Source organism: Stegodyphus dumicola, chromosome 3, assembly GCF_044657685.1.
Source record: "Stegodyphus dumicola isolate Sdum_Otavi_A_Nest chromosome 3, ASM4465768v1".
Lineage (NCBI taxonomy): Eukaryota > Metazoa > Arthropoda > Arachnida > Araneae > Eresidae > Stegodyphus > Stegodyphus dumicola.
In genome coordinates, this window is record NC_140770.1 from 150,871,302 (window position 1) to 150,883,936 (window position 12,635).

A 12,635-nucleotide genomic window follows, 5' to 3' on the forward strand; every position below is an offset into this window, starting at 1 on the left:
ACCAGTTCTTGTGTGATCACCATTTTATAAACACTGAGTTGGCAGACATGCACCTCATGTAATGGATAAATGACAGTAAAGAACGAGCCACCATAAGAATATATCGGGAAAGATACCCAGCTACAATTTATAATATAATAATGGTATCCACATCCTTTACAAATTTATATAGTTTCTGACAGGGCTGTTTTTAGGTCATTGGCTGTTCGCGTACTTTCCTAAGATTGCCACCCCCAAATTAAAAAAAAAAGTGTTCAATGATAAATAAAATTTTTTATTTCATACTCACCAAGTATGATAAATTGGTATAAAAAGTACTTACATATGACAAGTACTTACAATGAATTAAAAATATTTAGGCATGCTATGGCAATAGTCCAACCGCCTTTCTACTTTTACGCGCTGCACCCCCGCTAGGAATGGTTCTGGTTTCTGAATGCCTTTGCAGAGGTCAACTGTTAGATTCCTTTTAATTTTTACATTCTGTTCTAAAATTGTTCCAAAATGGTACCTTCACTTAATAAGCAACCAAAAGTAATCTGCAATCTACAATTACAAAGTTGGCAAATAAAATAAATAATTCGGAACAGTTAAATAATCGAATCCTGTAAACTGAATTTAATGTGGACTGACAGGGTGATGAGTTACAAAAAATATTGATTTGAATGGATTAATAAGAAGGAATGGGCTATTCACAACTTGTATTTCATACAGCACCTTAATCCACGACAATTTTGTTAATACTTTCCTCTTTGTCCAGTCTCTTAAGGCATCAATGTCATTTGCATTGTCATGTTGATTTGTTTTCTTTTCTTCTAATTCATCATTTTCACTTGCATAGAAACACTTCTAAAACTGGATGAAACTCTGCCTAGAAGAATTGGACTTGTAGTAGAGCACATCCCTGAACTTTGAGCAAGCCTTATGCTGATGCCTTTTGTTCAGTTTACTTGATTATGGCACAGCATGCTAGGGCTATATGCCTAAGAGAAAGGATGCCTTTGAGGAGGAATTTATAAGAGAAATTGGCTCGTACCCATGTTACACACACAGCGAAAACCATGAAAACACCCATGCAGTTAGCCTGTTTGCATCGAATTGAAACATTGGTCAAATTGCCAATATCCAATGAATTTACGACTTATGAATAGACATATATAATCTATCATATTTGCTGTTAATGACCATTAGCATCAGAAAGAAATGAGAATGGCAATCAGCAGTGTCCACCTGACTTTCTTCAGGTTTCAAATAATAGTGTCAGAAAGAGAAAACAACAAAAACTGCTGAAATAGCATACCATAACAAAACGTTGAATAGAACAGAAAAACATAAGGATATTCATAAGTCCTGTAAATTACAACAATACAATGATTGAAATGTATTTATACTGTCTGCAATGTTAGAAATTATTACATTTTTGTTATTAATAAATCACATTATTTTAAAATGTAATAACTATCAGCAATAATTTAGTGTTTAAAAACAGTGACCAAGTTACACGAAATGTTGAGTTTGTGGTACTCTAGTGTATACTTCTATATAATAAATCTCTTGACAAGACTTACAGCACACAATACCTCAATCTCTAATGATAGAGTATATAAAGGCATATAAAATTTTTTAATAAAACTTCTTTTTGTGTACAGAAATGTACTTATGAATGCAGATTTAAAAGTGTCAATACGAACAGCATTGTAATTACAGCAGGTTCACGGATCCCACACTGAGGCATTATTCAGGGTTTCACTAGCCTTAAGGCTTTAAAAAGATGTTCGAGTCACGAAGTTTTAGGTGATTCCACTCTTCAAATATGGCGAAAGGTAATGTTTATGTGGTAACATAATCATACCAGTTTCTTCTGCTGGCAGTGTTAGCAATTTTTTTGACTAGAAATAATAATTTGAAATTGATGATAAAGTTGTAATCATTAGTAAATATAAAAGTTGCAATCAAAAGAATCATTTGGGAGAAAATTACGATCATCAAACATCACCTAGTTTAAGTTTTAAAATTAAATAAACTGCATGTAGAGAAGTAAAAAATTAATAAATGGTATTTTCTGATTATCTCCACTCTATCAAAATGCTGCATAAAAGTATCGATGAGGCAACACACCAGAAAACATTTATGTGCAACATTTGCATCTAGAATATTGCTAAAAAGTGTTCATTTGTCAGCCCAAATATGCAGGTAGCATCGACCCCCAGATTATGATGTCTTAGGACTTTTAACATAGTGATGTACCATATACTGCAATTTTCATCTTCTTTTGCAAAATCCTGCATTTAGCTTTCTTAGCGTATATATACAGAGTAATGTGGGTCGCTTAAAGCCATCATGCAGCTCTTTTTGGCCTAACATTTTAGGATTGATTCTGGTGCTGAGATTGTGCAATTCTCTTTTCTTTTCTTTTCTTTTTTTTTTTTTTTTTTTTTTTTTGTTTGTTTAAGACTAAACAGATAGGGTACTTTTCTGTTTTGCCGGCGCAAGCGATAAAGTTGCCAATAATGGTACAACCGATGCCAAACGGAATATTCTCGCTGGTAACCTTTTACGCCTCATTTTCAAAACAAGTCGCAGCTTTTACTTATCAGATTGATTGTTTTTTTCAATACTGGCATATAATTGCATAGAATTTTTATCAGATAGTTCAGCTTTATGTCTAAGGACATTTTCGGTAATTAAGTCAATTAGAATGCAATCACAGTGCTTACCTGAAGCCGAAAATATAGAAAAGGTAAAGTCAAGGGTTAAATTCAATTCTAATGAGAATGCATTAGCGAAGTAAAGCACTGCAGTTTTACATAATTTCTGAGTAAGCTATTCGTACGAATTGAAATATTTCTTGCATATAAACTTGTGTTCCAAATTAAGATTTAACTTGAAATTAATGTAGATAATTACTGAGAGCATTAGAATTTTGTAGAGTAGTTTACGTGAGATGAGATCGCTTGGAGTCACGTGATATGAACCGGCGAATCAGGATGGTGAACCATGAAAGCATAGTAAATTTTTAAATTAATGTTTTTTTACAAATTTATTGTCTTTATTTATTGGCTTTTTATAAAATTTTAAGCGATATTAAAATGTTTATGCCTTCAAAAAAAGAATTCTTAAAACTAACATTTTTTTTTAATATTTTTTATGTGTATACTGTATGTTGTCGCCAATAAAGTCTGCTTGGCGAGATTTGCGCCGGCAAAACAGAAAAGTACCACAGATAGTTATGTGCGTGGAGAAAAATAAAAAAAAAAAAAAAAAAAAAACCGAGATGTATGCACATCTTCTATGCAAAGAGATTACAGAGAAAATACGCGGCCCAGAATGTTTTGAAAGTAAGGTATTCAAAAGAATCATTTCTTTTCTAAGTTGGTCTGCGTTAATTAGAAAGTACCTATACATTAATGAAAAACAGGTGAATTATTATGAATTCACTTATTTAGAAGTCAGATGTTATTACATTTGGTCAGAAACTAAGGCATGCTAGATGACTCCAATACATGACTTCGGAATATTTAAAATCTGTTAAGCAGAAAATCTTCTTGAGAGGCATTGAATGAAAAAGAGAGACACAACGATCTTTGATTTTCATCCTGCCCCTGAGCTAATTTATCAGAATTCAGCTTAGGGAAATAATTCTATTATGATTCGTATAAATTAAGTAATAAATCATTCAAGTTTTTTGGCTATTAATTTAATAGAGACAGACAGACAGACAAAGTAGACTTTAACAGCTACAATGACAGACAGACATAGTGTAGCAGCGAAATAACACTTTGCTTAGAGATACTTTTTATATTAATAATATTATATTAAATTTTCTTTCCAAAAATGTAATTTAGAATTGCAAATAGGCAGACAGAAGAGCATCATGGAAGATTAATAACTGCTCGGCGCTAAATTCTCAAATACCCATAAATAAGTATATTTAGTATAATTGTTTGCAGCGAAATAACCTATACCATTCTGTTTGAAATAATTTACTGTATTTTATTTTAATCAAATTAGAAAGCAGTATTATTAATTATACATTCTGAACTGTAAAAACAAGACCTTAAATATAATCAAATGTAGATTGTGAATAAACATAAGAGTAGGAATATAAGAAAAATTATACTATGTAACAATTTATATTTGTTTATATTAAAATTTCCCTGTATGCATGTATATAGGAATGTGTGTATATACACATGCTCATATATACATACATTTCTTAGGTTGGTCCCCATAACAGAAGGGTACCGCAATGTGTTTAATGTATTTCATGTCATGAGATTTGGTAAAATCCTAGTATACAGAACAGCCTTGGTGGGATTTTGTAAATTGTCACCAACACCAAAATGACCAGTTTACTGCTCATAATGTCGCCGAATCCCGTGTGCACCGTATACTAGGAGTAAACATGAGATTTTACTTGATTTTATACCAGCAGTCTTTGTTCATTAGATTTTACCTCACTTTATGTACTTCACTTTGGAATAATAGCAGGACCTTTGATCTGTCAGATTAATAGAATTTCCCATTTTATTGAAATTCAGGCGGTACGTGAATGCCGTTTACCTTTGCTATTAAGTTAGAAAAACTCAGTTCATTTCAGATTCCTCATATATAAATATTTCAAGGAAATCTGCGGTGGATTTATGATGCTCATAATACTAGAATGGAAACTTAGTTTACATGTGTAATTGTTTCGAACTGGGCCTCGAGTAACCACTTTATTTACATGCACATTTATACAAAAATTAAGCAGTTTACTTACTGAGATTTTATGTGGGCAGTCCCAGGGATATGTTCCTTCGTGCCGTCCGCTTCTTCCATGACAGCTGAAGATTATAAATCTCATTTGAAGCACGTGTTACAATGTGATGTAAACAAACTTATTTGGTTACGGTGAAATCGAGACAACTTTGTTAATGTATTTAATATTTCAAATAATTATAGAAAATGATAATTGTTTATATAAATAAATTGATAATTTTTATTACTATATTGATAAGTGTTATCAGAAATATCCCATATTTAAAAAATATAATTAAAATATGCGGAAAAATGGACGTCATTGATATATTATAGAAATGGCAACAGCATAATAACAACATTAAAAAGTGAAACGAGTAGTTAATAAAAGTGTCATTTTTTATGTCTTTAAGCGTATCGTCAGCTGCATTTAATTATTTTATAAATTTTCTATAACCTTTCAGTCCGTAAGATTCTGTGCGTTTTTAAATGAATCTTATATTTGTTGTGTTTTGAATGAAGCATGAATGCATGAAGTAATACTGCATTGAAAGCTGGGAATTTATGGTATATATTTGTAATAGTGATTATTAAAAATGAACTTTCAATTGAAAGTTTCAAGAAGTGCACTGGCTGTCAAAAAGTATACAGTGGGGGAATGTTTTTAGTTGTATTATTGCTAATATATTATTACATAATTGTGATAAAAGTGTTAAAATTTGCTGCAGTAGCAAGATGGATTTAAGCATATTTTGCATCTCCCTGTTTTATGATTTTGCTATTATTTTTGGTGTCATTGATGTTATTTCTGCAGATATTGGTGCTACACTGGGTCTATAATATATACACGTAATAATTTATTTCTATTAATTAAAGACTACTGTAAGATGTTTATAAAGGTTAAATAAATGGGTCATGTAATGACTGAGAAAACTGTATTCAAAAGAAAATAAAATTTTGGCCTAGCATTAAACTAAACAAACAAAGTCTCTAAGCACAGATAATTAAATCAAGGATTTGTTGCATAAATGCGTTTTCCTCCCAAGGCAAGGCCCATGAGCGGCCAAGCAGTTGCTAAACACTGCTAATTCGATCCAGAGTTTGAATCTCTGCTAATGGGCTGGCTGCACTGGCATTTTTGTGGTTTTCCCCATGTGTGACGTGTGCACGGGCCAGTTTTCCTCAGCAATCTTCCATGAAGGCATCCTTTCCCTTAGGCAGATAGCCCCTTGAGTACTTTGCCATAGTTAAATAATCCAGTCTTCCCAAGGCAAACAGGCCTTATATCCTTTGCAGTATTTATTTAATTGTCTTCAAAATAAATGGCATAATCAGTGATTTTTTATACTATAGTATTTGCACCATTTGAAAAGAAATTTGGAATGTTTCCAAATTCCAGTTTTTAACAACTTTGTTTTCATCATTTAAATAAGAATATTAAATATTTAATGAGCTCTGTGTAATATTTGTAATTTTAATATGGTATTGTTCTAAGAATTTATAAATTTTGGTACTTTTTGTTTATCTGTACTCCTACTAAAAAGTATTGATGTGGCAATGTATTTATGTAACATCCAGGTTTGCATGTTGCATATGCGTTTGAATAAATGTGGATGTATACTTTTGAAAGTCAGTGGTCATTTCTTAAGATTAGTATTTACTTTTATAGCAGCACAACCCTCACAACAGCACGTTTCCCCTTCGCAATAGCATGTTGCTGAACTGAAAACCCTTTGCAGATGGGTGTTTCATATGTGCATCAGTTACAAATGTGATTACATCAGTCCCAAATGTAGCAGCTGGGTGATGCACTGGTGTATCACTGCTGGCATTGATCTTCCAGACAGGTGTGTCACATGTGCGTTCGAACATACACATTCTGATTCTGGTGATTTTTTTAGATATACGAGCAGATGATATAAAGTAAACAAAACCCATATGATGTGCTGTTGAGGCTTCAAGTGATATAAACGTTGAACATACTTCAAATTCCATTGCTTCAGATTTGTTTTTTTGCTATGGGAAGATTGAGAATGGAGCTGTGGTTTGTATTCACTTTGCATCTTTAGATGTCAGACTAAGGTTTTACACCAAAATATCTCGTTTTGTGAGATATACAACTGCAACAATGCACCATATCCAAGGTGAGTTGTGCTAAGGGGCATACCATTGTGTAAGAGAATTATGTCCTGATGCATAAATGATACACCCATCATGAAAGGGTTAAGTATATTTATTTTTATTTTAACAAATCATAATAGAGCTTTGAAGTTTGCCTTCTTTTATTTATTACACTGGAGTGTATGTTAAGTTTCAACTGTTCTTGGGCTATCGTTATCATGACTGGTGTGCAATGCCATTGTGCAGTTCTTTGCATTTTTTTAAGCAAAAACATATCACTTTTGAATTTACATGGTGAGAATAGCAGAAAAAAAAAATGTAAATGTTTTAGATTTAATGAATGTAAAAAATAGGCTGTGCTGGATGCATCATTAAAATAAATATAAACATACCCAAACAAACAATTCTCTCCAAATGTCTTCAGTGAGTTTGTGACTTTTCAGTGTGGCTGCAGCTAATCAAAAAGGAAATAATTTTTTTATACATTAAATGAGAGCTGGAAGGTATATGCTAAAATTTGATAATATTGTGAAGGAGGAACCTTATGTTATTTTTGTGGATTTAGCATATGTCTTCTATATAAGATAGTGACAATCAATTTATATTACTTGCATTATGACAAAGCATAGGAGGCTATCTGTCTAAGAACAGAAGTTGGAAGACTTTTAAAGAGAAACTGGTTTGTTTTCATGATACACATGGGGAAAATTGCAAAAACTACCACGATGTGTATATATTTCATGCAGCTAACCCAAAGCGTTGTTTTACTTTAGCGATTTCATTACTCAGCTACTGGTACCATAACAAAATTAAAGTTTTTGGTCAAGATATGGTTGTAGCTGTTCTGCTTTTAAGGACAACTTTGTGATTTGTATGTTAATTTATTAAGTCTAATAATGTAAAAAAAAAAAATTTTTTTTTTTCAATTTTTTTTTTTTTTTTTTTATTGTAACCTTTTACTAATTTTTTTTATAAAAATCGCATGTCTTTTTATTACATATTTCAGAACTATGTGAATTTGAAAGTTAAAATATGTAGCACATTTTTATAACCAAGATTTTTTAATATAGATTTTATGCATAAGAATAGGCTTTCATATAAATCAATTTTAAAAGTAATCATATAAAAACAAAAATTTCGAAAATAAATCATGATTAAATTACAATTTATGTTGTAGAATACCAATGTAAAGTGTGTGCGTACTAATAAAAATATTCAATATATATATAAATTATTTGATGAATATGCTTATAGACTAGTATGGAAATGTCATATATCTTCTGTATATTTAAAAAATGGATAAATAGCTAAGAAAAAATGTACTAGAAATTAAGTTTAATGTGGTAAAACAAGATTCCAGCCAATGAAACAATTCCAGAAAGTCCTGCTTCACATTCTTTTGCACCAAATTAGTGTTTCTTTGCAAATTTTCTTGCCAATTGCATTTTTTTTTTTGGAGCAACAAACAGCAAACTATCTGTGAGTCTCCTTTTTTAATGGGATTAGGAAGTATGAGGCTTGTTAAATGACAAGCTATCAATCTCGAACAGATGATAGTAGAAGGTCTCCAGATGTACCACATATGGTGTGTATTTCCATCCATAAATTCGAAACTTACTGTTAAGTAAGAATAATGGGCTGATCTTTAGAATATGATAACTGGTAGTTTGGCGACATTTTTGAGGCGATAAAGGTTACTACCTGGGACTTTGGTAATAATGTGAGCAGTACTCAGTTCCGATTACGCATTATTTTGTGTGAGGGAAATGAGAGATCATGGGATATGTCATGTGATATTAATGGACAAATTACGGTTCTTTAATTCGAAAAGGGGGGAATTTGGAAAAATATCTGTGGCTGTATATTATTTTGTATTAAGCTTCATTGTGTGTTGTGTGAAGTAAGGTTGAATAATTTTGGGATTGTATGGTGCTGTGTAAAGTGAATTCTAGATTTTAATGCGTTTGTGTGATAATTCAAAAGAATTGGTTGAATGGTGCATGAGTGTAGGTTTAATTGCAGATAAGTATGAATGTCCAAAATGTGGGAATGAAATGAGATTGTGTGAAAGCAAGGATATTACTGATAAGTTTGAATGGCGGTGCAAGAAATCTGGTGAAAATGGACATTTTGTGAAACGGAGTGTAAGGAAGGGTACGTGGTTTGCTGAAAGTCGTTTGAGTATGGGTGAGATTTTATTGATTTCTTATTATTGGGTGAATAGATTGCCAGTTGACTATTGGATTTCAGATTTAGAAATTAGCAGTAGGACTGCAGCTGATTGGAATTCTTTTTGTAGGGGAGTGTGCGTGGCATTTTGCGAAAATGATATGGGTATGCTTGGTGGTATGAATGTTATTGTGGAAATTGATGAGAGTAAATTTGGGAAGTGGAAGTATCAGAGAGGTAGGAGAGTGGAAGGAAAATGGGTGTTTGGTGGGATTGAAAGGGGTAGTAATAAATGTTTTTTTAAGGTTGTGCGAGATAGAAGTAAAGATTGTTTATTAAGTTTTATAAAAGAATATATTCTACCGGGTACTATAATTATTTCAGATTGCTGGAAATCGTATGAATGTTTGGAAGATGAAGGTTTTAAACATCTTGCTGTGAACCACAAATATTATTTTAAAGATCCGGAAACAGGTGCACATACCAATACAATAGAGGGCACGTGGAGTGCTGTAAAAAGCGCCATTCCGAGGCATTGTGATAAAGAGAATTTTGCTTTTTTTTTAGCGGAGGAAGTGTGGAGGAAAAATTCGCAGAAAAAATCGTTCAATAATTTTATTGAATTCATAATAAAAGTGTATCCACCATGTAAGCAAGATTCTGAAGAAGATTAGGTAAGTTAGTATTTTTAATTATTTGAGGATATTATTTTTATGCATTGTTCTAAATGTAAGGTGGAAGTAAAGTAATTTGGTATTATTGGGAAAATTGTTATTAGCAATGATTTAGTTTAAAGTAATTAGGATTGTAAGCTAATTTTTATTAATTTAATGTATGTGCTTATTTATATTTTAAGTAGTGTTTTTGAATTTAATTATATTTTAATTAAATGATAGGGTACTATTCGGTTTCGAGGGCCGTAAAAAATCGCCAAACTATTGTTGATGCCAATGCTGCCAAAAATAATTATGGCAACCCTAATAATTGCGGCAATAAAGGAAGTATAATAGTAAATAACAATCTAAGATTGATGTTTTAATTTAGATGAAAGGTTAATTTCATATAATACTTTTTTATTATTATAATTTATATGAAAAATACTAAACATGACTGAATGGATGCATAAGAGTAAATAACTATTTCAGATCATTATTATAATTTATATAAAAATTGCTAAACATAACTGAATGGATGCCTGCATCGCTATTTCGCTACCAACTTAATTTCATCTCGTTGTTTGTTCAAACGTAATTTTCTATAATGAATGATGCCTTTTCTTTGAAAATATTCTCGGTAAAGTGCAGAATCGCTCACTTATTTGTTTCCCGTTTTTTACAAGGGTAAAAACAATTAGATTTTTGTCAATTTTCTTTTACTTTTTAAGTGAAAATAGGTCGATGTGTACATAGATAAAGCCAAGGGTGTGCGCAGTGCCACTTTTGTGCAATTCTGGGATTTTTTTTAAAGTGAAAATAGGTCGATGTGCACAAGAATACCGAGTATGTGCAATTCTTAAAAACGCGTCAAACAATGGGGGATTCTGCACTTTACCCAAAATTCTATTGCCGACTTTTCGTCATGGCAATTCCCAAATTGTTAAATCCATAGGATATTAAAAAAGGATTTAAAATCAAAAAAAGGATTTAACTAGTATTTCAATGGCATCTTAAGAAATATAGAACTATATAAACTTACGCAGTCTGAAATCAGCGTGTACGTTAGATTTGGTGCGCTGTTGAATGGGCGCGTATGCTAGATTTGGCGCTTTTGCGCATACATTTTCGCTGCAATTTTTTGCGGTCCTCAAAACGGAATAGTACCAATGATAGTTATTTTGTGAATTTTATGTTTGTAGGAATTTGGTATATGTTTTAGTTGAAATAAACGTGCATGGAAATAATTTAAATATTTGACACTAAGTATTTGTAATGTTTGCGATATGAATTCGTTGGTGTTGTTTATAATGTAATAGATAATTTAGAGGTAAAAGTTTTTGGGATATTTTATTTATTTTATACGTGGAAATGTTCATATTTGGGAAGGGTATATACTTTTTCGTTATTAGGTAACTTCATATATGTTCTTTTTAAGGGGTTTAAAGATTCAGAAAATTGTCATGCATTTTCGTGAAATTTTTCTAATTTATGAGAAAAAAGCAGTGTACAGGGATATGGTGAAGAGTGTGCCCAATGCCATTTTTGTGCAATTCTGGGATTTTTTTTTTTTTTAAAGTAAAAATAAGTCAACGTGTACATGGTTTAGTGATATTTTAATTAAATGATAGTTATTTTGTGAATTTTATGTTTGTAGGAATTTGGTATACGTTTTAGTTGAAGTAAATGTGCATGGAAATAATTTAAATATTTGACACTAAGTATTTGTAATGCTTGCGGTATGAATTCGTTGGTGACGTTTATAATATAATAGATGATTTAGAGGTAAAAGTTTTTGGATATTTTATTTATTTTATATGTGGAATTGTTCATATTTGGAAAGGGTATATACTTTTTCGCGATCAGGTAATTTCATATATGTTCTTTTGGTTGATCTTTACATTATGGTAACTTGGCGTTTTTTTGGCGAAAATTTGGCGACCAACTCTCCTACAGCAACCCTCTATTTTTTTTTCCCGCCGCCATTTTGTCTTCACGAAGTAAAGACATGTTTCTTTTCTTTTTATCTACTGAACACTTCTTCCAACAATCTACTAGCCGAATTACACTTATGATAGAAATTTTATCTAACAAAACTGCTTAATCATGACAAATATTCACTGCAAAATTGGGGAAAAGTGCACAATACCATACTCCTTACGCGTTTTTCAAAATAACACATACACATAAACCATGTACACGCCGACTTATTTTTACTTAAAAAAACATCCCAGAATTGCACAAAAATGGCATTGCGCATAATCTTCTCTATATCCATGTACACTGCTTTTTTCTCATAAATTAGAAAAATTTCACGAAAATATATGACAATTTTCTGAATCTTTAAACCCGGTAAAAAGAACATATATGAAATTACCTGATCGCGAAAAAGTATTTACCCTTTCCAAATATGAACATTTCCACATATAAAATAAATAAAATATCCAAAAACTTTTACCTCTAAATCGTCTATTACATTATACACGTCACCAACGAATTCATACCGCAAGCATTACAAATACTTAGAATCAAATATTTAAATTATTTCCATGCACGTTTACTTCAACTTAATTACGTACCAAATTCCTACAAACATAAAATTCACAAAATAACTATCATTTAATTAAAATATCACTAAACCATGTACACGTCGACTTATTTTTACTTAAAAAAACATCCCAGAATTGCACAAAAATGGCTTTTTTCTCATAAATTAGAAAAATTTCACGAAAATACATGACAATTTTCTCAATCTTTAAACCCGGTAAAAAGAACATATATGAAATTACCTGATCGCGAAAAAGTAATGAACATTTCCACATATAAAATAAATAAAATATCCAAAAACTTTTACCTCTAAATCATCTATTACATTATACACGTCACCAACGAATTCATACCGCAACCATTACAAATACTTAGTGTCAGATATTTAAATTATTTCCATGCACG

General features: G+C 31.4%; 2 protein-coding genes across 4 annotated transcripts in view; one reads left to right on the forward strand and one right to left on the reverse strand.

The window, feature by feature from the left end:
* The window catches only part of Dus3 (Dihydrouridine synthase 3), a 103,346-nt gene extending 98,456 nt beyond the window's left edge, over positions 1 to 4,890 (reverse strand). Inside the window, exon 1 of one of the 2 annotated variants that reach the window (XM_085813469.1) lies at positions 4,763 to 4,890. In XM_085813469.1, the coding sequence (XP_085669595.1) occupies positions 4,763 to 4,821 (59 nt within the window). In that variant the 5' untranslated portion in view covers positions 4,822 to 4,890. The remainder of the gene's footprint in view (positions 1 to 4,762) is intronic. The other variant, XM_085813468.1, reaches the window with a different exon arrangement.
* A 195-nt stretch (positions 4,891 to 5,085) lies between these two features.
* LOC118179758 (uncharacterized) overlaps positions 5,086 to 12,635 on the forward strand; it is a 57,457-nt gene continuing 49,907 nt past the window's right edge. The window contains exon 1 of one of the 2 annotated variants that reach the window (XM_085813480.1): positions 5,086 to 5,207. The gene's annotated coding sequence lies outside the window, so the exon portion shown is untranslated. Of the gene's footprint in view, positions 5,308 to 12,635 lie in introns of both variants that reach the window. The other variant, XM_085813477.1, reaches the window with a different exon arrangement.